General features: G+C 55.1%; 1 protein-coding gene across 2 annotated transcripts; it reads right to left on the reverse strand.

The window, feature by feature from the left end:
- Positions 1 to 6,555: 6,555 nt before the first annotated feature.
- On the reverse strand, positions 6,556 to 24,903 carry GMEB2 (glucocorticoid modulatory element binding protein 2). Of its 2 annotated transcripts, XM_052784138.1 has the most exons (10): positions 24,815 to 24,903; positions 21,632 to 21,823; positions 16,710 to 16,807; positions 15,765 to 15,892; positions 14,189 to 14,292; positions 11,846 to 12,003; positions 10,066 to 10,137; positions 9,364 to 9,501; positions 8,684 to 8,806; positions 6,556 to 8,477 (listed from the first exon to the last, which is right to left on the reverse strand). In XM_052784138.1, exons 2-10 carry the CDS (start codon positions 21,760 to 21,762, stop codon positions 7,831 to 7,833), a joined length of 1,599 nt encoding a protein of 532 aa, XP_052640098.1. In that variant the 5' UTR covers positions 21,763 to 21,823; positions 24,815 to 24,903; the 3' UTR covers positions 6,556 to 7,830. The 2 variants fall into 2 exon arrangements, with proteins under 2 accessions (XP_052640098.1, XP_052640103.1); XM_052784143.1 differs by lacking the exons at positions 21,632 to 21,823; positions 24,815 to 24,903 and having other exon boundaries at positions 15,765 to 15,887.
- Between the last annotated feature and the right edge of the window lie 42 nt (positions 24,904 to 24,945).

The following is a 24,945-nucleotide window of genomic DNA, read 5'->3' on the forward strand; positions in this document are numbered from 1 at the left end:
GCACATGCCATCGCACAAGCACCTTCGCCTGACACTCAGCACCCAGGGTCGGGGTCCTCAGCCCCCCTCCAGCATCGTCCTTTCCCAGCTCGCCAAGCCAAACCCACAGCAGTCCAGCACGGCACAAGGCAGCATCCTGCCCCTGCGCCGTTTGGTGCTGCCGTACGTCAAGCGTGGCACGCGTGGAGAACTGGTAAACTCGGACAGCCCCCCTAATGCTGCAGCCTGAGAACCCCCCCCAAAACACACGCATCCAAGCAAAAGGCCCAGGAGGTTCCTCTAACTCGCCCCCCCCAGCCCCAGGACCACACCACAGCACAGGGGCTGCGGCAGCGCATCATCTCACTAGCCCAGACACGCGGCTTCAGAAAGTACCGACCTGCAGAGCGGATGCTGTGCTTGACACAGCGATGCGGCTGGGCCCCAGCCTGGAAATGTACCAGTATTAAGATAAATACAATTATCTTAATGCCAGTGGCCAGCTGCAAGCCCTAGAAAACAACCAGGCAAACCCAACACACCTCCAACTACGAGCGACTGTAAAAGATTGCGAGCACCGGAGGCAAAGTTTCTCTGCTGACAGCAATACTGTTAAATCCCTCCATCGAGGATGGGCACATCGTGCTTGGTGATGCCGCGCAGGGGTCGCGGCACAAAGTCAGCATTGGTGAGGGAAATAAAAGTTCTTCCGCAAAACAAGCGGGAGGAGGAAACGCTGAGGAGCCGAGAGCCAGCCCGCAGGGCACGCTGGCAGCAGGAGCAGGGGACGAAGGACGGGCAGGGACATTTCTGGCTTGTTTGTCAACACCGAAGCAAGGAGGAAGAGGTTTTTTACCTTTCAGTTTTGTGCGGTCGCACCCAGGGGGTGCCTCGGAGGGAACCCCCCTACCCTGCTCCCATCCAGCAGCACCCCAGGGAGCCCCGAGGGAAAGGGGCTTTCACACCAGGGAGGGGTGCGGGGCAGCCCAGCCCTGTGGGTGCTGGATGGACCCACCAGAGTAGTGGGTGGTCGTGGGAACCGGCCATCCCCGGGCAGCAAACCCGCCTGGTCCATGCACCAAAGCCCCAGTCACTGCCAGACCGGCAGCCGTGCTGGCTGCCCGCGGCAGGGCCACGGCCGCAGGGCTGCGTTCTGCTCCTCTCTGCCTTTTGTCAGCCTTTGTCTGACCCTGCAAAGCCCCCACGCTCGGCTTTCCTGCCCGGGAAGCAGCTTCCCGGCCTCTTCCTTGCAACTGCCATGAGAACCATTATCTGTTGGGACAGTGCGGGGGGCCCATCCCTGCCCAGGAAAGGAGCGGTCCCTTCCCCTGCGAAGATGCAGCCCCGCAGCCAAGCGAAGCCAAAGAGATTGGGAAGGTGTCGGCTCTGGTCCGCAGCCCCGGCACAGAGCGAGCACAGGCACCGGGACGTGCAACAGCAATGGAGCCTGTCCCTGGGTTGTGTTGCCTGTGGGCAGAAATCATCCTTTCTACAGCACTGACTCTAAACCACAGCAAATATCTCTGTAATAGCCCAGACATCATCAGACAGCAGTAAAAAACAGAAACAAAATACCCTCCCACAACCCCCCCCCTCCCCAAGATGCCAGAGCCAGGACAGACAGTGCCAGCCTCATGCAGGCAGAGCAGCCTGGGCACTGAGGCTTCACTGTGATCTTACAGGTGAAATATTTGGAGGTTTCACTCTGATTTTCAAGGTGGGATATTTTCCCTAGAGCCCCAGCTCCAGGAGCCAGGAGAAAATAGCTTTCACTATCGTATATAAAGCTTCTGGCCCGGCTTGGCATGCATAAAAAGGCGACAGAAACGGAGAAGAAACCCAGGGGAGAAGCCAGGCTCTGCTGTTACTTAACCTCTGGCCAGCAGAGCGGAGGAAGCCTCTGCCTGGGCCAGGCAGCCGCAGCCGGAGCAGGGAGGAGGCAAAGCTGCGTCACCAAATCACCAGCGTCAGGGTGGGGGAGAGCCGAAACCCAGTATTTGCTGATTTTAGACAAACACCACCCAGCTGAAAGCCTTGAGTTTCGGTTTCCATTCCCGCGGTGATGTGACCGACAGCCACGGAGGGATTTCCCCACAAAGCCATCGCTTCTTCTCTGGGGGGATACCTTGGCTGCAGCCCCCCCCAGCCCTGGGTACGCTGTGTTTGTGCACTGCACAACGGTCCGAGGATGAGCTAGGACCCAGGAGGGCCTTCCTGCAAAGATGCTAGAGCATCTCCTGCCCCGGTAACACCCCTAACCAGCCCAGAGAAAACCAGCAACAGAGGAACTGACAATTTCTCACAGCCTCCCGCTCCCTGGCAGCCCACGGGCAGCAGTGCAGGCAGCTGCCGGGCAGGACCATGGCACAGCTCTGCTTGCAATGCTGCCAGTTGGATGCCCGGGCAGCAGGAGCCTCTGCGTGTCTTTCCCAAATGCTGCAGGCTTCTCCCGCGGATGCCTGGAGGAGAAAATGTAAGCGGCTGTGCCTCCATTACCACACAACCCGGAGGAAAACAGGGACTCACATGAGTCATCTGCAGCCCTTTATGTAATTTGTCTCTGGATTAGAGTCCTCCACGCCCCGGCTGCGAGCGGAGCAGCCCTGGGTTCCCCACGGGACTCTGCCCGGCTCCGTGCCGGGAAGGAAAGGGGAGCACGGCGGAGCACCCATGGGGGCCCTGGGAAGGCAGCTGCCAGCAGCACCGGCCTGGCACAGTGGGCACCGGTGGGCACGTGGGAGCCCCGGTCCTCCTGCAGGGACCCCAGGCTCACGTGGCAGACTGACCCACTGGGATTCACTCTGATGCTCCAGTTGTGGGGTGCCCGACACCCACCGCAGCCCTGGGAGCCCACCCCGGCTCCGCAGCGGCACTCGGCCCGTGGGCGCAGCATCGCTGGGGAGGGCAGGGCTCGGGGGGTCCCCAACGCAGAGTCCCGGGTCTCGGTGCCGCTGTCGGCGCCGCGGGGAGAGCCTGCCCCTGATCTGCAGGTGGAACGTGCTCCCCACGAGCGATGGTTTACCACCACTGCTCAAACCAGGGCTGAAGAACCAGGAGACAAACCAACCACACACGCCCTGGCCGGGGGGAAAGTCCCGTGGCATCTTGCTCGAGCCCCAGTGGCCACATCCTTGCTGCATCCAGCCTGAGGCCAGCTAGCTACACGCTAACTGATAATCCCTGTTTACAGCTTGCTGTAGATGACTTCCCCTTGCTTTTCCTTCCCAAGCCTCAGCCCCAACCCTACCACGAGTTACTGACAGCCCTGCAAGTCCCCAGCTGCTCTCCACAGAGCGGGGAAGCACCGCGGCACGCTGAGGAGTGGCACAGCCGCTGCAGAAGCCGATCACACCGCCGGGGCATCCCAGAGCATCCCAGCCGTTCTCTCCAGGGAGACAGGGCTGCCCTGAAAGCTGCTGCAAAGGGAGGGGAGGATTGCACCAGCCAAAATCTGCCTGCAGAGCTTTTATTGCTTGGAGAGCTGTTTGCATCCCTAGGAAGCGTTGCCTTGCAGGGCAAAGTACACCCTCACTGGGAATGCCTTGCCAGCAAAGCCATCTATAGCCTCCGGGGCAGGTAAAGTGCCCCGGCACTCACTGCCCACACTGCCGTGTCCCCACCGCTGCTCACACCAGCGCGGAGATGCCACAAACCCTGCCCCATCCCATGCTCAGATGCCACCTCTCAGATCCCCTTAAAGAGGAGCAGGAGGTCCCTCCAGCTGTTCCCCTTCAACCTGGCCATCCCCTCTCAACCTGCAGCCCCTGGATAACCTGGATGGGTTTGTCCAAAGCGGAGACGGCTGGTGCAGGATGCTCGGCCCGCAGCTCTCGAGGGCTGGGCAAATGCACCAACACTTTCCAGTCCCTGGCACTGCTAGGAGAAGGTGTCCCCATGGCTACAGAGGGACCCTCACTCACCACCACAGCGTGGGAACGGGGGGCTTTGGGCTAGAAATGCGCCCCTGGGTCAGGCTTAGCACCGCTGCTCACGCTGGAGAGGCAAGAGGCAGCTCATGGTGATCACAACCCTTCGTATTTCCTTAGTCTGACATACTAATGCTGTCCCAAGTACAAAGATAGCAAGGAATAAGTGACTGTGATATCTTAAGGGCAGGAAGCCTGGGAGGGAAAAGCCTCTGATTAGGCAGGACTCCTCCTAATCAACCATGGCCCCGGGTTCAGGCTCAGCCAAAACGAAACAGGATCTAATGCCTTAGAGGAATAAATAATTTTTCCTCCTGACTGCGTGTTGTAACTCTTTAGAAGACAGCTTGAGGAACTGGTGGTTATCAGTGCTAGGTGCAGCCGGGTCAGCCCCAGCCACACCACGGACAGACAGACTTGGGAGCCACATTTCGGGCTCACCAGCCCCATGCACACCCTGCCCACACCGGGGACACCCTGGGGACAGCCCAGCCCTGCACGGCCCCCCAAAAAGCGCTTGGCTCAGCTTCATAACCTCCAGGTGCTTTTCTAAGTTAAAACTAGTACTTTGCAGGCAGGACATTACGGACAGCATGGCAGTGAGTGCCTGGTGCCAAGTTTGCTGCTGACATCAGAGATGGAGACGGCATCGAGCGCCACGAGCAAAGCCCAGGCATCCAGCGACGGCCCCACAACCCTCCCTGCGCCATTTCAGGATGCAGATTTTGGTGTAGGCATGGCTGCAGGGAGATTTTTTTTCCAGGATGATGCTGCATCCACCCACATTCAAATCCCAGGCAAAGGGTGGAAAAATAAAACAACACAAAGTGATCCGAGCATCCCTGAACAAGAGCAGAAGCACAGAGTCTGTAAACCCCAACTTTTTAAGACACCTAAACTACATCCAGCATGATGCTGCTGCTCACAGCATCCACTGTGACTTAGGGACGCACAGGCCAGATCGGTGAGTGTTTGAGGGCTCCCCCACCCACCGGTGGGCACCCAGGCAGGACAGACAGACACCCCTCTCCTGCTTCGCCCACCTCAGCCCAGCACCCTTTCAAACTCAAAAAGCCTTTCGGGGCAATTCTGCCTCCCCACACCTGCCCGTTTCAAAGCAAAGCGCTCCCTTTGCAACACCCGCCCTCCTGACAGCCATGTCCATCTCACCAGGACTGGGTTTGAAAACAAAACTCATTACACACAAAAATTGCTGAACACCCCTAAAAATACCAAGTTGCTGAAGCTACGGCAGCTCCTGCCCTCAAGAGAGGACGCAGGAACCTTCACCCAACCACAGGATCATGGAGAAGAACCCCCTTGCAACCTCCTCTCCGTCCTCCAGGAGCACCAGGGACCTCTGTGCCCACTGCAGGGGCTGGGGGCTGCCAGAGCACTGGGCACTGCTGAGCCATGTCCTTGCCCACCGACCCCAGTGACCACGGCTGAACCAGCTGCAGAGCAAACACCGTGTTAGAGCAAAGCCCCCCATCCCCACACACCTCCTCACCTCCGTCCCCGTAGAAGGGCCAGCCTGGCCGTGCTCCCCCTCCCCGGGACAAGGAAGGAGTTAAAATTTACTTACGAGGAGGACCTAAGCGATAGTCAAAGCTAGCCTGGCTGAAGAGGCAGAGTTAGCCAATACTGGGTTGACTTAATGGTTTTGCTGGGGCAGTGACACACAGAACTAGAGGTTTCTGAATAATGACCCTGCAGCTAACAAAGAGGAACTCTACAGAAACAGGCTCTGCCTTCCCACAGACACACAGCATCTGTCTGTCTGCTGCACTGGGAAAGGGCCAAGCGTCCACTTTAAGCAGAGCTGCAGCGTGGCCACCCCTGCGCTTCATCTCCAGGTTCTTCCCCAGGAGCAGCACATGCACACAAGCTCTCCGCTCCATCCCCTGCTCCCTCAGTGCCTCCCCAGAGCGCCGGGACACACCGACACAGCCACGGCTCCTAATTCAGCCGGGACAGCCCCGTCCTGCAGCCAGGACAGACGATCTTCCTCATGGCTGCTGCTCTGCCAGGCTTGCAGGGTGGCACCAACCTTTCCCATTCCTGAAATTAAAAGCATCATCTGCAAAGAAAAAAATAATAAATCCTTTTATTCCATGAACACATTTGGGATAAAACCGCTCCCACTCAACAGAGGTTGCACCAAAATCGCTTAAACTCACATGTCTGCCAGGGTCCGCACCAGCATGGAGAGGTTTCTCTTCCTCCCTCCAACAGGAGAATCACCCTCTCCTAATACAAAACTGGTCTTGTCTAACAAACCCTAGGGGTTCTTCCCCACATTTCACTCCTCCTGGTGTTTTACCAGACCAGCACCCCCAAACACAGCTAGCAGATTCAGACAGACAGAACACCCCCTTCTCTTCCCTGTGGTTAATAAACACCCCAAACACAGGGGTACATCCCATCCCAGACAATCCTTAAATACCCAGGATAGTCAGAGAGCATCACAACGTGCTTACAACCCTCAAAGGATTTGGAGCAGCTTTGCACATGTGAGGATGGCAGCGAGCACAGAGCACATGTACATGTGCATTTATATTTATTAGAAGTGTGTTCCTGTCCCAACTTAGCCCCACTTCGCAACCCCAGCTGCCACAACCAGAGACAGAAACACAATAAACCAGCAGCACTCTTTCAAAAAAATATTTATTAGCTCATTAAAGTGACCTGTCGCCGCTGCTGCTGCCAGATCAAGTTTGTAGAAACCCCAACACTTCAAGCACCCGCCTCCTTCCAGCCGGAGACTGTGAACATCGCTGCAGCTGCACGGCACGCGTGTGCCCTAGAACAGGACCAGATGAGACTCGCAGCGAGTTGAATGGTCAAACGGTACTGGGGGGGGTCAACCACCCCGTTACAGAACAGCTGCTCAAACCCGGCGGGGAGGGAACGGCAGCGCCCAGCTCCCACGGGATGAGGTGCCTGGCAAGATGCTGGGGACCGGGAACCGGCCTGATCCTGCACCAGGGTCACACCTCGTTAGTAAGTGCAGGCTCCTCGGAGCACGGCCGTTCAGCTCATCTCTCTGCACATTCAACAGCACATCTCTGCCTTACAGCATGATCTTCACAACCAAAGGGCTTTGCTTGAAAATCGCTGTTTGCTTAAAAAAATCCCAAAGAATGGATTTTTGGGGGAGAAAACTAGAAAGAGACCCTAAATCCTCAGAAGTTACAGCTCGCCAAGCCCTCTGGGTTTCTCTCTCCCGCTCCTTCCCCCAGCAGACCTGGGCAACCCACCGTGACCACGGTCACAAGAGCTCCCGCTTGTTTCTGCCACCCAAAGCCAGCATCACATGCAGAAGCAGCTCCCGGGGCTTGCGCCCGCGCTGCCATAAAGCCTCCTCCTGGTTTCGATGACTGCACGCATCCCACAGACAGCCTGCTCTCAGCATCCCCTCTCCCTCCCTGGAGCCCCCCGGGGACGGGGAGCAGCCGGCTCCCTGACGCCTCCCATCAGTTCACGCCAGACCCCTTGGCAGCCGGATCGGTGCCCGCTCAGCACTTCACCTGCTTTTCCTTTCGCTACCACCTTCTCCCTGCCCTGCTCCTACAACGGATGCTGCTCCAGCTATGCATGCCAACAAGGCAGGGCTGACGAGCTAGAACAGAAGAACTACTCCAAGAGAACGGGGGAAGAGAGCTTTATAAAAAAATAAGGTGGGTTTTTTTTTTTTTTTTCTCTCCTCCAAACAAGGCAGAGCATTTTTGCCTTTCCCTTCTCCGGGCATCTTTCCTCCCCCTCCTTCCCTCTGACCTGAAACTCCTCATTACCAAGGAGCCGCTCTGAGTCTCGTTAACCCATGCCCCTCGTTACACCACTCCTCATCCCGCAGCGCAGCCAGAGAAAAGGCAGTTCCACCCAGAGCGGCACGGCCAGCGTCCCTCCAGGTAAGTCCCCCCTTTCACTTCTGCTCTGCCTCATCGGCCACCGCGGTCACCTCGATGGAGGTGGCAGCGTGCTCGTCGCCGGCGGCCTCGGTGGCACTGGATGGGACAGTCACGACCGTGCTCCCGCCGGGAGCCATTTGCGTCACGTTCTGGATGGTCGTGCCGAGTCCCGGCAGCGTCAGCAGCTGGAAGGGGCTCACCACCTTCACAACCGTGCTGCCGTCCTGGACCGCGGCCGTGCTCAGCACCGTCAGGTTGGAAGCGTCCGGGTGGATCTCCACCGTACCGGGGAAGGTGGAGCCGGCGGAGGCCAGTACCGTGTACCCTCCCAGCAGCGGGGAGGCCGGGGAGCTGGCGGTGGGAGGCTGGGACGGGCTCTTCCCCAGCACCGAGGGCGGGAGGGCTGAGACCACTTTGCCGAGAGGGAGGTTGGCAAGCTGGGAAACGGGCACGCCGGGGGTGACGGCGAGTTGCGCCGGCTGCGACAGGACTTGGGAGGTGATGGCAGCTGGTCCAGAGGTGGCCCTGGTCAGCCTGGGACGTTTTAAAGGCGTGGGGACGGAGACGGGCGTGAGGGTCATCAGGACGTTGTTGAGATGCTGCGATTTGTGCTTCAGCTCCTTTGCTCGCTTGCGGTGCTCATCACACTGCTGCTCCAGAGCTGGAGAGAGAAGAGGGTTGGCTCAGCCCGGACCCAGGACAAGGTTCCCAGGGACCGCGGCAATGCCTGGAGGAGCAGCAGCCAGTCCTACCGCGGCTGGTTTAGCATGCACCAGCTTTAACACAAATCCCACTTTCTTACACAGAAAGAAAACACGCTGGCAGTGGTGAGAAGTGCCGGAGCATTGGCATGTCCCAGGGGCATACCTGCCAAATCCCGCGTGTACTGCTCCCTTGAGCGATCCATCTGACACTTATGGCTGGCCAGGACCTTCTTGACCAGATCCAGCATACCAAAGTTCTGGACTACGTTGTTGAGTAAAACAGCATCTTAAAAACAAGACACAGATCTCTGAGGAAAGCAAAATTCCCCACAAAAACTATTTGTGGCTTGGTAAAAAGCCATACGACAGCCAACATATTCAGCTGAGGGGGCCAAAATCTGTGCGAGGGTAACGCAAGAGGCTGGGGAAGAGGAGCAGACAGGAGAAGTAATGAGAAAGTGCAAGAGGTCACTAGCATATAAACAGTCCTCTCCTGCTTAGCAGGGGTGATAAGAAATCTGCTGGCACAGTAGCTGGTTGCTGCATTGTTATTCTGATGGCCTAAGATGGCCTAAATTCCACCTCAGGTCCTGAGCCAAGCATTTGTCCAGACCCAGAGCCAGCAGATAGGAAGCCCCAGGCACAGGGAATTGGAGAACTGAGGCCACCTGAAGCATCCCCGAGCACAGCCGAGAGCCTGCTTGGGAAGCAGCCAGAAATGGGATTGAGTTATGACAAACTATGTCCCTATAGTGTCATCCAGATATCCCTAAGGGAAAAAAAAAAAAAATCCACAAGCCCCTCTCCTGAGATGCCTCTGAATGCCTGTGCCCGGGTCCTTACCACCGAGCTGCAGCGGGGGATCCTGCGCTCGCTGCTGCAAGCCCTTCATGGTCTCCACTAGCTCCTGGTGGAACTCATGGATAACTTCTTCCAGGAGACCCGTGTCCTTCAGGCCTCGCCAGAAAGCAAAGGTGTCATCTGGAGAAAGAGAAAGCAAGGGAGAACCTCAAAATCCTCAGAGCGGGTTTTGTGATCCGCTCTGGGTTCCCCTTCTGGCCCCTCCAAGGGTGAAGTCCTGCTAGGCTGGAGGTACAGGGTGCTGGGGCAAAGCCCAGCCAGAGCGTGTACCCGAAGGAGGGGCAGCTGGAAAAGGACACGCTTTCCCCATCCTCTGTCGCACACAAACAGGACACTGATGCTACAGAAAAGCCCATTGCTCAGAGCACACCAGAAGAGCAAAAATGATTTTAGGACCCCTCTGATTTTTTTTTTTTTTTTTTTTTTTTCCCCTAGAGCCACACCGAGCATTCGGGCTACACTTTGACATCCTAGTGCTTAGAAACAATTTCATCCCAAGACGATGCTGCAGTCAGACCGCACACAGGCGGGATATAATGCAGTCCTATGTGCCGGTAAGCAGCAAATGAATAATCCCAGTGGAAGCTCAAGCAGGGCTGCTCCAGCAAGAAGGGTCCTGCTCCTCATCCCTGCCATTTCCCTTTTTCCCTCGGGGAATGTGCTCGGTGGGATCCCAAGCCATACCTCCGACACTGGTGCTCCAATCGCTGGCATCCTCGCACGTTTCTATGGTAATTGTAGCCGGGGATCCGTTCACTGCAACCAATAGCAAAAAAGAAAAGAAAAAAACCCCCAAGTCCTGATTTTTCCTCTGTATTTTTCATGGGCTGTTTCTGAGCAAAGCACTCCCTTGCTGCATTTCTGCCACTTCTCCTTTTTATTACATAGGACCACTTTTATTTGAATGTAGCTCTCAAAGCTGAACGGAGACAGAGGCCCAAGCGGATGGTGAAGCCGCACGTGGTTCCTGTGCGGCAGTACTTATTTTTCTGCACTGGAGTGCAATACCCCAGGGATTACTTCTGCAACCCTTGCACAAGAACACATGCCCAAGAGCAGCATTCCCCTCTCATTCCCCCCTGCATACACACTAGTACTGCCTAGGGCAAAAGTCAAATAGATTTAGAGTCTGATTTCTTTGGCAATCCTCTTTTTGCCCAGCTTACACTTTGTAGGAGTGGGATGTCTGGAGGGTTTCTAAAGCCTCAAAGGGGAGAGCATCCCCCTGCTGTGCAGGGATGCAGGGGGGCTCCCTCCCTCCCTTCAGCTCTGCCAAATCTCAACAGTTTTGTTACCATAGAGCCGGGGGAACCGGCGTCATTCGAGCCGCACGCAGGAGTGGGATGAAGGGGAATCTGGCCAGAGACCCGTGGCACTGTGCAGAGCGTTTGTAATGCTTGGCCAGAGCCATTAAATCCAATTACTCTGCTCCTTTACTCTGCAGCCTTCAGGGCTCTGGTTATTCCAGTGCAGCCCAGCAGCGTGGGAAGCATCTCCCTGTCAGCAAGCTGATGTCCATGTTTAACAGGAGGGCTTGAGACAGGCTGCAATGTGCATCGGCATCAGCTTCCCCACCACAACACCGGGCTGTGGTGCCGAAGACGCTCTGCAGAGCCGGCCAAGGGGCTCACCCTGTCCTTGCTCTGCTCCCACAGACACCAGCAGGAGCTCAGGATGTGGGGCTCTTCGGGGGCTGTTCTTAACTCTTAGAAGCAAAAGGAGTTAAGAAATATAGAAGTACTTAGAAATTTGAAAGCTTTCCAATAAAATAGGTGCCTGTAATTATAAGTCAAATTAAGTTTTGGGCTACAGCTACATAGCTGCAACATCATTTAAATCCAGTTTTATGAACTACATACACGAGTGCAGGTAAAAAAAAAAAAAAAAATCTGTTGTATCCCCCAGCTCTCTTTAATCTTTCATCAGACAAACCTGGTAATAGTTCAGCCAGGGAGCCTTAATTGAAAACCCCTAAATTATTCCAGAAAAGTCAGGTTAGAGCTGGGAGGAGGAGGAACTCCTACCCTGGCACCCTGTGGTGCAGAAGCCAGGCTGATCCTTGCCTCCCGGGATGAGCCCTACGGACACAGTGTCCTACCAGCAGCGAGGACAGAAGGGAACTTCATTGAGCAACAACTACTGTTTCCTTACAGGTTAATTGCAGTCTTCTGCTTCAGCTACAGTTTGGAGTAAGGCAGGAGGCCAGAAGGGCAGCTCTTTGGGTCATGCAGTGTTACAGAGCAACTAGGTGAGTTATTGCATCTCTCCTGAGATGCTCTAACAACAACTCTGCCTACCTCTGCTATGGGGAACCCTGCAACAGAGCAGGGAGAGAAAGCAGAGGATAAAACAACCCGCAAAGCCAAAAAGAGAGGCAACCGTAAGGGGTGTTGGTCACACAACATTCGTTGTGCTTTAATGCTTCAAAGCCCCTGTTCAGGGTGTGAGGAATGGTTGGACGTACCATCCGCAGAAGCGGGAGTGAGAGGGATGTACTCTGTCGATGTCTGGCTGGTCAAGGACACCCTGGCTCCGGTCAGGTCGATTTTGGTGCTCCGGCAGGTGTTGGAACAGACCTTTGTGTGCTGGTAGAAATCCAGCTCTCCTGAGTCCATGATCTTTCTGAAAGACAGGGAGCAAGCACAGGCACGTCAGCGGGAACAGAGAGCTCTGAGACACAGCTCCTGGCAGCCTTCACACCCAAACTTCTCAAAGTTTCCTGACAAAAAGCAAAAGCCAGGAGAGCAGGCAGAAGCAACAGTCTGAATTTCCCTTAACAAATCCCCCCATGTCCTGACCTTAGAGGCAGCATTAACTAAGAGTTAATTAAAACAGCATCCACAGCCTGCTCCGTACTGGCCACGCGCACAAATCCAACAACCATGCAATATGCCAGTGGTGGTAAAGCCTTTCAGGAGGCTGGGATGGGGAGAAAAAAGCCCTTCGTGCTGTAGCTGTGGTAAAGGACTGGAGCAGATTCAGTTTCTGACCACTTCCCTGCCACATCCCACATCCTCCTGCAGGATGGAGGATGGGAGCAGGACTTCAGCCCTCTGAAAAGGTTCCTCTCCAAGTCCAACCCAGAGAGGATGAATTTCCTTAGTCCAAGAAAGTTAAGTCCTTTTCTTCACCCCCGGAGCACTCAACTTGGGTGAGAAGCTCAAGAGACACATGAGCTTCTCCTAAGGATATATCCCTGTAAAACTAAACATACCTTAAGAAGCATCAGGACAAACCACACTGCTCTCAGCAGATCTTCTGCTGGCTAGAAGCCTTCAGGGAAAACATACCGTTTAGAGCCCAAACACTGCCGTTCCTGTAACGGCAGTGAAGTGGGGAGAGCTCTTCCCCATCACCCTAGCCCACGCTCCCATGCAGCAGTTTTATCCCCAGCCTGTGACACTGAACAGGGTCCTCCTCCCTGGGGTCTCCCGACGTGCTCCGAGGACATCCCCCACCTTTGTATGAGCAACACACACCTACCCTGAGCGTGCCCACGTGCCCGTGGGGCTCCCCACGGCAGAGGCAGAGCCACCCCGTCCTGCTGCTCTCCCACCTCCTGACGGCAGGGCAATGCTTGGCCTCCAAACAAGCTGGTTCAGAGTGGGTCCCACCTCTATGAGCAGGCCCTGCTGCATGGCAGTCTGTAATTTTAACTAGGAACCCTTGCTGGGACTGATGAACTCCTGGTTCATTGAGGGAGAAGAGAGGGTCCCAGTCTGGTCCCACCAGCACCTTCCCCCACCCCGTGCACGCCTGCAGCTTCCAGCAGAAGGGTCAGCTGAAGTCTCAGTTCAGGGTCAGATAGCCAGAAGTCCCTTCCTTCCCTTTTTGACTCTACACCTCAAAAAGAGAAGGGGCATAACCCTATTTATAAACTAAAATAAGGGCTCTCCACTTAAGCAAAGGAGGTTGCAACATTGGCACATGCGATCTTCCCAGTCTAAGCACGTTTTCTCCAGAGCATCCCCAGGCTTTGCTGGCCAACAACAACCTGACCTTCCCAAGATTTGCTCCCATGGGCTGCTGGGCTTGCTTTCACACATTCCTTGTGAAATTTTTTTCCTTGAAAGGCCTGCCTTACCAAAGCATAAGCCTATTATGCAAAATCTACGTGGAGCAAAAGCTGCTTAGAAGGAACATGGGAGATGCCTGCATTGAAGCAGAAGAATACAGGCAAAGGCAATGTCACCTTGTTAAAAGAGTACAAAACCACTGACAATTCCTGGGGAAAGAGGTGATGCTTTTTTATCCTGCCTACAGGCAGAGACAGACTTTAATTAAATCACAGTCTCAGGCTGGTGTTCAAGAAGACCATAGATGAATTAAATTACTGTAGTTAAGACTAGAGAAGAGAAATGCTTGCATAAATAAGCTTTAAATAAGTCCTTGGCAAAGCAAAAGTGGTGTAAAGCAGACAGGCTGCAATGGGAGCATTAGTTGATGACCAGACTGACTTCCATTTGGTAGGTCACACTGAGAACCCATAGATAGCACAGCCCGACCACCAGTGGCCATTAAAATTTTCAATGACCTTATGCCAGCTGGGAACTTGGTGTGGTTCAAGTCCTAAAAAGACCGGGGAAACATTTCTTGCCCCAAATGACTCCCTAGGAACAAGAATAAAGCAAAGCCATTGGACAGACCACATTTGGGGTCAGGCTGTTATTAAGACAAACATTCAGTGGCCCATTTGCTCTCTCAGCAGTGAAACAACTGTGCCAAAGGCTTTGTTCCACCCCACCGTTATCCCCTAGAAAGAAGAACTCTCCGCTGTTGCTCTGCAGATACAAATGAAGGTACTAACCGGAGCATGATCCCATTCATCCGGATCGCCCGTTTCCAATCCTTCAGGGTTGACTTGCCCGCCAAGTGGACAAACTCCTTGGGACTGATTAGGTGATCGTCAAACTGCAAAAGGCAGAAGTGCAACATCAGTGCAACAGGCCATAAAATACCGAAAGCGTGCCCTGCGAGCATGATTCGGCAGCGGAGCCAGGCTGCCTGGATGGCATTTCCCGGTGCCCAGCAGTGGAATGCAGTTGCATCACAGCCTCAACGTGCTGTTTAAATAACACCACCAAAACAGATGGCTGACACACACTTCCCCAGACTAGAGAACATTGACCGAGTTAAAAAAATTCAAGTCAAATATTCCTTTCATGGATGGTTAGTTAACAGCTGCTCAAAGCCAAGGGTTTGGCGGGGTGTGCAGCACAGAGGAATTTGCTAAATGCCCAGCTCAGCCAGGAAGGCCAGGAAAAAACCCCATAGCTTGTGCGAAGTATCATTAACAGCAGTGAGCCACTCACGCTCCCACTAATGAGCAGACTCACAATGAAAGCCAGGCTGCTCCTGGTGACATTTGGGTCCACGGGCACGCTGTGCCCTTCACACATGAGGGAAGGAGAAGGCCATTCGGTCTTTGACCTCCTGCTACCGAGCCCAACCATCGATATCAGTGAAACCTCTAGCCTCCCTCACAGCACACACCCACTTCTACCAAAAACCAGCTTTAGGGGCTTGGCATACACCGTATCAGCAGCCAGCTCTTCCCCCTTCTTTTATTGCCCTACACGCCCAGCTGTGCCTGAGCCCATGTGCTGACCTACAAGCAAGCTGCAGAATCAGGCAGTCCTCTAAAGAACTGCTTTACAGCCCATCTCAGAAAGGATTTCCCAAGTCCAGGCCTCCTCTTTTCAATGCCCACGTTGACCAACATAGAGATCACTCACCACTACTGTGTGACAAACTGCTTCTCTGAACAAGTACATGGGCTTTGGTGCAAAGAGGACTGATTTTAGGCAGCAGCAGCAGCATTATCTGCATCAGTACTTGTCCTCTGCCTCAGGGATGGAAAAGACCATCTCTCCTACGAAGGGCAAGGACCATCCTTTGGAAAGCTCTCTTGCAACAGAGCCCAGAGGAGACACTCCCTCAGCAGGGTATTGTTTAGTCTGTGTACAAATGCCAGCAATGGCTTATGACAGCATCACTCATGGTATGTTCCTGAATTCATGCAAATTTTAACCATGAGTTATCCAGGACACAGTAGAAGCTCTTCAGTAGGTCTCCTACCAATAAACTCCTCAGCAAATTCTCAGCTTTCAAACTGAGCAGACCCTGAAAGTGCCCAAATTTCTCAAACTCTCCAAATACGCAGCTAAATTGAGGCAGCATGTCTCCAGCCAGGACTGCTCAGCTTGGCCAAGACGACAAATATCAGGTACCACAGTCCCAAGGAAACTTCCTCCTCTCCCACCATGATGTAGTTCTGATGCAAAGCGGCTTACCAAAGCTCATCAAAACCAGGACAAGCCGGGTGAGCCTGCAACGCGGGCATGGGAAGGCACGCGCCCAGCATCGGGGCTCTTTATTCTCACCTGCACACATTTTACATTGATCCCGGGGCACACAAACTTTCTCCAGATGAGGTTGGCTTTGCTGTCCCCACAGGTGATGGGGTAGACAATCTCTGCCTCCAAGCTGTCCTCATCTTCAGCCATCTTCACTTCTCACAGGGAACAGAGGAAGGGACAGATCAAAAAGAAACATGAGTCACAGCCCCAATTCACCACCTCGAGGCACACATCCAGCGATAAAGCAGTTTTGATGCTCAGGATTTAAAAAAAAAAAAAAAAAAAAAGGTAGACAATGCATGGTGGGGTGTGTTGGGCTTTGTGGCCACCACTCACTTGCACTTTGCTACTAAAGCATCCGACTACCCAAATTTCTCAGGCAAAACAGCACAGGCAGATTTATGGCCACCTGGCTGCAGCTAAGTGTGTGAAATCTGAGAAGTCAGTGGCCAGGGCTGAAAAAATTCAATTCTTGACAAAAATGAAAGGAATTATGCTGTTCGGGTAACTATAAAGTCACCCTTGGTTTTAGAGTAAAACTGTTAAGTCAACTCCAGCTCAGCTGGTCACAGTCTTTGCTCACTAAATAAATTCACCTTTACTTGTAACCAAAGCCAGCAAGTTCGCTGCAAAACTGACATCCCCATTGCAAGCTGGCGGTGGCCAGACACAGGGTCTCATCCTGCACCAGGAGAGGGCAGCAGCAGCCCAGCCAGCAGCTACCAGCTCCCTTCCCATCACCCAGCCCCTGCAGCTCTCCGAGCTCCCCTGGATGCTGGGGAGAGCATCCTGGGGACCCCCCAGGAGAGCATCCCTGGTACCCCCGGGAGAGCATCCCCAGGGCCAGCCGGCAGCTCTGCACAGCAGCGACCGGACCCTCTCGGCCAGCACCAGCGCAGGGTTGTGCCACATTGGGGTGATGGAGCTGGTGTGGCTCAACCGAGGGGCTACGGCACGGGCTGAACCTACCTAGGACCGCTTCCTTCAGATGCGTGGAGGCTGTAAAGGCAGCGGCAGCCGCAGCAGCTGCATTTTCGGTCTCCAGCGTGTCTTCATTTATGTCACCGCTGGTAAGAGAGTCGGAGAGGCAGAGTTAAGCCACGTGGATGTGCCACCCCCACACCCGATGCCCCACGGAGACATTGCTTCAAAAGTCACTCGGACTACTTTTTCCCACAAGAGCTAAAAGTCAGCTCTGGTTTTGAGAGGCTCAGCTCCATTTTTCTGTACGGAGATGAAGAGCCCCGCAGCAGGCAGGCAGGTCTGCTGCCAGCAGCCTGGCCGGCTCTGCCTCGCCTCCCTTTTAATCCCAGCCCCATGGAGCTGCCTCCGGCACAGCCCGTGCTGGGGAGCTGGCGTGGAGGGATGCTGTCAGCATGGCCCCTTGCTCAGAAGTCGCTGCCAGCCTCTGGCAGCTTTGCCTGAGATTTCCCCAGGAAAAACATGTGCAAAACATGCTGCCGCTGTCTGGGCGATGGACTGGGTGAATCCCCTGGTACACGGGAGCAGGACCTCAAGGAGCCGCAAACATGCTATAGAGGAGTTTGACAAACCCTAACAGCAGATCCGTGAGCAGAGATAACACAACATGAGCTATAGGCTCTCACGATCCAATCTCTAAGCCTTTTACAACTCAATATAGCCATGATATTAACTAATAGCTGGCTGACTGCTTTCATCCTCCCCATCCCAGAAATCTCCGGCTTCTCTTGGTGCTTTGCCGATGGAGACACACAGCTGCTCCTGCACAGCATCCACACCCTCACTGCTCGCCCGTTCCAGCTCTCACTGTGGCGTACAGAGCCCCAAGTCCCTCTAACAAGCTTCAGTGCACACTCAGACGGGAAAGGCATTTAGGGCTGTGATCCAGGACATGCTCCTCACCCCCTTGACTGCAAGGGACGCACGCAAGGAAGCCCGCGCTGGTACCCTTACAGATCCAACCTGTGCATCATGGCCAGCTCTCAGCAGGGACCATTCCTAATGGGTTTTAAGGTGTGTGTTTGGTTTTGTTACTGAAGATGTCTAATTACTGTAGCAAGCTTGTCCTGCAGGGGCGGGGGGGGGAAATAGTTAACTTTTCACATACTTCAGCATATGAACTTCCTAAGGAAGACTGTAAGGAGAAAACAAACCCGAAATCTACCCTGTTTTGGTACCACGGGTGAATTAAAAGAATGGTCCTAGTGACTCGCTGGCACCCACATTTCCCACCTGTGGTGCCACAGGGAAAAGCAAATTCAAGAGCTACTGGTTTTTCCATCCTGGCCTCCTAACACACAGCTCCGGGGTGGAACTGCAGCTTCAAAGCATCCCTCCCCTTGCCAGCTGCAGGGCAGGTACCTGATGGGGAGCAGCAGCGAGATAAGGGAACTGGTGTGGGCAGCAGCTCAGCCTCACTGGGTGAGTAACGTGGGAGATGCTACTTCAGAGAAGCGAGAGCTGAAGGCAGCCCCAGCTGTGGAAGAAAGGCACCATGGAATATCACGCTGCCTCTGCAGCTCGCAGTGACCAACAACCCAGACCCCTGGGAGGGAAAGGTGACGCATAGCGCAAAAGGATTTGAAAAGGTAAACTCAGAGCTAACGCATTTGCACACAGGTGAATATTACAGAAGTGGCAGTTTGACAGGAGAAAAATGGAAGAATTGTAACCTGGTTTTCCTTCACCAGTTTGCTGCTCGGTTCTCGCATTTCTCCAGATGCATTTGGAGAAAAGCCAGCCATACCACTTCAGCAGGGTGCCAGGGCTGCAGGAGGCAGAAGGCACTTCCAGTGCGCAAAGCCCAGCACTCCACAGCCTTGACTCTGATCTGCCTCCGCTTGCCACCAGATCAAAAACCTCCACTGACTTATCTAGAAGAAACACCCCAGCAGAAAGTCAGCACCTGAAACAACTTCCTCCAGGACTCCATCGCATTCGTGCCGCTCCAAAAAATGACCAAAAGGCATGACTGGATTGGGAGAAATAACCCAGCCCACATCTTAAACCCCATCCTCCAGGGAAAAGCAAACAACCCAACTTCAACAGCTCGTATGAAAAATCCAAGCAACTAAAGTCTGTGTCTGCCCTAGAGATGTAACTGGTGGGGAAGAGAAAACACAAAAAAAAGGTGAGTTTCTCCACACTGCTTTCCCCATTCCATTCCAGAGGAACAAACTGAGGCAGATGCAGGAGAAAACTCAAACATCTTCCAAGCCCCAGTGGTGCATCCCACCAAGCTGGTCCTGCCTTTGCTGGTTGCCATGACAAAGCTGGGGGAGGATGGCTCTCATCTTCCTCTCCGGAAGAATCCATAAACCAGATGGGAGGGAGAGAAGAAAGCACGTGCTGATAAAGCAGTGGGCTTGTGTCTCCTTTCTCCTCCACTCCTGCCTTGCCTCGAAACTTGAGAGAGGAAAGTCTCCACCAGAAACCTGTGCTGGGGATGCTGATCAGAAACACAAGCACCTCATCAGAGCATCAAGCACAGATCCCTTCCAATCGCTGATGAAAGAGCAAAGCTTCTTGCCGATTATTACTATTTTCCCATTTCCCTCTGCCTTTTCCATTCAATCTTAAACACACACGAATGAATTAAGCTCTTAACCATTGGTTGTATAATTTTCTTTTTTAAATAGCAAAACCATACCCAAAGGAGCACTAGAAAAAGGCATCAACCCCCAAGCTGAGTTTGGTTTCTAAGTGCCACATAAGATGAGTTCAAAGCCGGCTTCCCGTGTGAGCGGTGACCGAGCCAAAGCCGAGGAATCCCAGCCCGTGCTTGCAGCCGCTTTCCTTATGCCAGCTGGGGCTGCAAAGGGAAAACAGAGGGAGAGGGAGCCAGCGCCGCTACGGCGTCTTCCCGGGAGGAGCGGAGCCTGGCGGAGGCAACCATCCAAGTCTACGGAGAGACCGTGGGTGGCTCGTGCTGCCACCCACCACCAGCCCCACAGCCCTGCTCGGCGAGTGAAGTGCCGGCAGCCGGCACACACAGCGGGAGTTGGGTGGGTTTTGCTCCACGAGCCCGAGATCCACGTCCTTCCCATCAATCCGCTGCCGTCACAGAGCACGGGGGGGGAGCGAGGAGCCTGCCCACCGGCCCTTCTCCAGAGAGCTGCATGGAAAACCCTCAGGGAATCTCTTAATGCCTGCTAGGATACACTCCGCTTGTAGCTGCGGCTAAATAAAAATCATCCTCTCTCCGCTGTGTAGACCTGTCCTGCTCCTGACCATCCAGGGGACACTGGGAGGATGAGAAAAGGTTTCCAAAGAAAATAGGAGGGGAAATAAGAGCAAAAGGAAAACAAACTGATTGAGCTAGCCTCTGCCATGATCCACGTTCCCGGACAATGCTGCGCTGCTGCACGTGGGTGTGCAAAGACTCGGAGCCACATTAAAACCAGAAACGGTTCTGCATCCAAGAAAAGCCACATCCCAAGTTTCACATCTGGCTGCTTCTCCACCGAGGGAGCTAAGGAAGTCACTGTGGGCCAAAAGCAAGAGGAGCAGAGCCTTCCTTCCCCACCATCACCCACTTTTTTGGGAATGGAAAAGGCTCTGGGAAGTGCTCGCGGACCCCAGGATGTGGAGAAGCAGCAGGGGCAGCTCCTGCCTGTGGCATCCCTGCTGCCGGCTCTCACCCCCTTCCACCTCGGTGGGGAGAGGTGAGCAGGACACTGAGTCCCACCAAGGCGGCGGCTCGCTGCTGCCTGCCCCTGCCAGGAGTTAACAAATTTTATACCGGTTTACAGCAGAACGAGGGGAACGACACCTGCACTGTAACGTAAAAGCTGTCCCCGGACGCAGAAACAGCAGGATGTATTTGAGGAAAGGAGACAAACGTGTTTTGCGGAGAGCAAGACACAGCCGCTCGCTACCCACTTATTTCAAACGCAGGGACTTCTGGATCAGACACACCTGCCCGGATCCAGCTCTGGGTGTCAAGTTGGATTTTCTGCCCACTGCAAGAGCAAAGCACTAAAATGTCTCTGGGCACCGTCCTGTCAAAGACTGTAGAGAAATAAAGCAAAGAGCCCATCGCAACACGGCCCTTCAAGGTACCAGCCAGGCACTTTGGCCGTGGAAGCAAAGACTTGACCAACCGGCTGAACAGACCAGACCGGACCTGAACAAAGAGCAGCCCCAGATCTGAAATGCCAACAAGAAAGGCAGAAATCGGGCAAAGCAGCAGCGCTTTAAAAATCAGATGTATTCACTCTGGTTTTCTGAGCAGTGCCTCTCCATTCAACACCGCGTGGTCTCAAGGCCACCTCTCTCACTCCTATTGCCAGCAGTGGCAGCTGAGGTTCCTGCAGAGCTCTGCCGAAAAAAACCACAGCCCTGAACCCACCTTGGGAAGAGGAGGCGGGCCGCACCGCACTCACCACGCTGCGGATGGAGACTCACCTCTCAGAGGTACACAGCTTAGTGAAGCAATCATGAAATAAATAGCAGAAAAGTACTGATTTAGCTACTGGTGTCTTGTTCCAACCGGATTTGTGTCCATTCCAACATCCACGTCCACTCAGAAAAGATATTTTGGTTTGGTTTTGTTTTTTTTTTTCTTGTTTTCTCCGAAACATCCAAACCAAACTGTTGCATTGCTTTTTATTCCGGGTAACACCAGCTTAAAACCACCAGTGGTAACTCAGCTTGAACAGAAAAACAGGGGAGCCTGCTCTGCCCTGTAAGCCCGGAGCTCCAGAGCCCACAGCCCTGGGTCCGGTGCCAGGGGCGGCAGCAAGGACGTAACAAGGAACTGGAGATTGCCCAGACATCGCTGAGGTCCCCACTGTGAGAAGTGACACAGAAGTAGTAGGTGCTTAAATACTCCCAGCCCAGCTGACTACAACCATGAGTGGAAGGTTTTCCGGCACATCACCCCGGCATACGCCGATCCCGTCTCTTACCCGTGCTGGGACAGGTTGGTGGTGACCAGCACCGTCTTCACCTCCTCCACGCCGCCTCCGTCCACCGCGCCGTCCGGCGTCGTCACCACCACCACCTCCTCCATGTGAACGCTGACGTCCGGAGTCGCCATCGCGAGGCAGGAGCGGGCAGCGACGGGCAGCCAGGCGGGAGAGCCCTCAGTCACCAGCTGCCTACAGAGAAACGAGGGGGAGCTCCACGTCAAAAGGTCTCCCTGCTATAAAATCGGTCACGGAAAGACCATCGGCGCGGTGGCAACGAGGGGAGAGGGGGGCTGCAGGGAATCCGCGCTCCTAAGGAGAAGGGGATTAGCAAATCCCCAACTGCTCCATCCCAAGAGGAGGGATAAGGGGAGGCTCGTAACCCAAGACGCGCTCCGCAGGCTGGGCGAGGGTGATGGGCACGGGAAGGGACCGGCGCGCAGGTGGTGAGGGGCACAGCATGGGAGCAGATGGGAAGCACAAAAAATGGTCCTCACATTCACCAAAAACTCTATGAAGAGGCTCAGTTTGAAGGTGCATTTTCAAATCTGTTTCAAACTATCTCAGAAGGATTGCACGCTGCTGGAGGAGCTCATCACTGTCTCCTCCACGGCGGGAACTCTCCCCTCCTCCAAAGTCACACTCAAGAAATCAAATTAAAAAAGCACTTCAAGACTGCAGAAACAAAGTGACATCTGAAAACTATTTCAAAGCGTGTGTTTCTAATAAATCAGCAATAGATTTAAGACTGCATTTACAACCGACTTCAGCGCCCACCCCTGCAAAGCCAGCATTTCATACGCAAGAAGGAACCTGGGGGGAAAAAAACAAGCCCTAGTTAACTAAAGGCACGAGGAGCCGTGCGTCTTTATGCTCTCACGGTTGCGCTACATCCCCGGCTGCTCCACCCTCCATACCCCGAGCGCAACGTTACTCACGGGGGACAGCCCCGGTACCCCGGGGACAGCACGGCCCACCTCTCCTGCCAGCTCACGCCCTGCGCCCTCTTGCCCGGGGATTTTAGGTAACTGTAGAGTTAAAAGCAGTTTTAAGCCATTTAAGCAATAGGAGAGGTCAGAAAGGGAAATAAATATCCTTTACCAACACACACGTATACACGCATACATAAACATCCTCCAAACACCCCTGTGGGCGTTAATGCTACGAGGACAGTGTGGTAAAATTAGCATACACTTTTTAGAGCCATAGAACTGTTTGCAAATCAGTTTCTTTCAGACGAGATCTTCAGCCCCGTCCCATGAGTGAACCACATCTGCATCTCCCCTTAACACCCGAGCAGCGCTCACTCACACGCTAACGCCCAGGTACTGAGAAGTAGGTGACTACAACGCATCTCCTGTAGTACCTACAGAGACAGGTAAGGGTACAGTCATGCGAGCTCTCCCCTTGCCAAGCTCCGGCCGTTCAAGCTCGGGCTCCTTCGGAGCAGCGGCACGGACCACGGTGGAAGAACCACTCGGCTCCCACCACCTTCCCCGGGCCACCACCGGAGCCGTCCTCCAACCCGACGTGTCTGACGTGACTTTGCAAAATGATTCAGGCCCTGCAGAAACACCTGCCTGACCCATGGGAGGATCTTCCCCTCCACGAGGTTTATCCGAGACCAGTAGCTAAAGGTGGACTGGTCCCTCCAGTAGAGCCCAGCACGAAGCCACTAAGAGAAGCGCTTCGGTTTTTTTGCAGCAGCAAGGAACAAAGCGAGGGAGAGTGGCCAGACTGAGGGCAAGGTGGGTTTGCATTTTAACGATGGCAGAACCGGGCAGGGTTGCAGCGTGCCAAGTGCACGCCGGCTCCCTGCTTCCCGTCCCCCTCGCTCCTGCACCGGGATGGCAGCCGCTGCCTTTTACCGGGATAAAAGCCCCTGGGTGCTACGCATCGGTGAACGAAGATGCAATATGTAGCACAGATGCTTGGCTGAATTCAGTTTAACTACTGCAATTTTTTGTTGTTGTTGTTGCTTTATCCCTACACCCGTCTTTCGTTTTGGGGTAAAAACCCTTCTTGCAGCGTTAGTGTTACCCACGATGGTCTGTGCCCCGGTGCCCGGTTTCGGGATGCTCTGGACATCCCGCCGGTGCTGACAGGGCTGGCAGCACAGGCACCGCGGGAAGGCTTGAACTGCACAAGTGCATGTTGCTCGGGTACCGTTGGGGAAGAACCAGCATGGGACTGAGAAAAATTGGGCTGAAAAGACAAATAATCATCAGCAGTGGGGTACAGCGAGGCGGCGGGAGGGGGACGAGGGCCGGTGGGGAGCACCCCAGCTCCACCAGGGCTTTGCACATCGTCCTTCCTGGTGCAGCTTGGCTGGCACCGAGCAAGCAGGAAAGATTTGGGGTGAGGTGGAAGGAAGGAAGGAAAAAAAAAAAATTTAAAAGAATAGCATTGCACCACTTGGAGAGGAGGGAGAGATTTTGAGGGTGCGCTGTCAGGGGAGGAGTTGGGGGTGGCACTGCTGGGGGGCAGGGCTGCATGGGGGGGGCACTGGGTGCGTGGGGGCAGCAAGCAAGGGGGGTTGAAGGCGTGCATGCAGGGAGGGGGTGCGTGTGGCGGGGGGGGCTGCATGCGAGCGTGGGGAGAGGAGGGATGCATGGGGAGGGGGCTTCAGCAGGGGCACGGGGGGGTGCGCAGTGGGTGGGGTGTTGCACGGCGGGGGGGGGCGCATGAGGGTGCACGGTAGGCGCAGGGGGGCTGTGGCTGCACAAACGGGGGGAACACGCGGGGGGGGGGGGGCGGCTGCACAGAGGGGGGGTGCACGGGAGCGCCGCCGGGGGGGTGGGCGGCTCGCGGAGCTCCGCGTGGGCGGGCAAAGGGTGCGCCCCCCCCCCGCCCGCGGCGGCGCGCGCGCGTTCCCGCCGGCGGTACGGTGCGGGGCGGGGGGGGGGAGAAGGGGGGGGCGCGTGGGCGCGCTCACGCTGGCAAGGCCGGGCGCGCGGGAGGGAGGGAAGGAGGGAGAGGAGGGAGGAGGAGGAGGAGGAGGAGGAAGGGAGGGGGGGCGCGGGGCGGGCGGCCGGGCGCTGCCGCCGTCGTCGTCTCCTGCCGCCGCCGTAACGTCCTGACGCTCCGCAGGGACCCGGCGGCCGGACGGCGCGTGCGGAGGCCCCCGCGGGCGGGCGGGGAGAAGCGGAGGAACGAAGGAAGGAGGCCGGGCCCGGCGCTTACCTCAGGCCGGGGTCCCGCTACCCAGCTCCGGTTCTCGGCGGCGGCGACCGCTCCGGCTGGGCGGGCGGGTGGGTGCGGGGAGGGAAGGGAGGGTGAGGGGTAAAGGGGGGGGATGTGGGGGGGGGGGGTGA

This window comes from Harpia harpyja, chromosome 1, assembly GCF_026419915.1.
Source record: "Harpia harpyja isolate bHarHar1 chromosome 1, bHarHar1 primary haplotype, whole genome shotgun sequence".
Lineage (NCBI taxonomy): Eukaryota > Metazoa > Chordata > Aves > Accipitriformes > Accipitridae > Harpia > Harpia harpyja.

Coding starts and splice junctions, on each gene's coding strand:
- GMEB2 (XM_052784138.1), bottom strand. CDS start 21,762: ATGGCGACTCCGGACGTCAGCGTTCACATGGAGGAGGTGGTGGTGGTG. Junction 16,808..21,631: donor ACCAACCTGTCCCAGCACGG/GTAAGAGACGGG, acceptor CTCTCTTACCAG/CGGTGACATAAATGAAGACA. Junction 14,293..15,764: donor TCAATGTAAAATGTGTGCAG/GTGAGAATAAAG, acceptor TGCCTTTTGCAG/TTTGACGATCACCTAATCAG.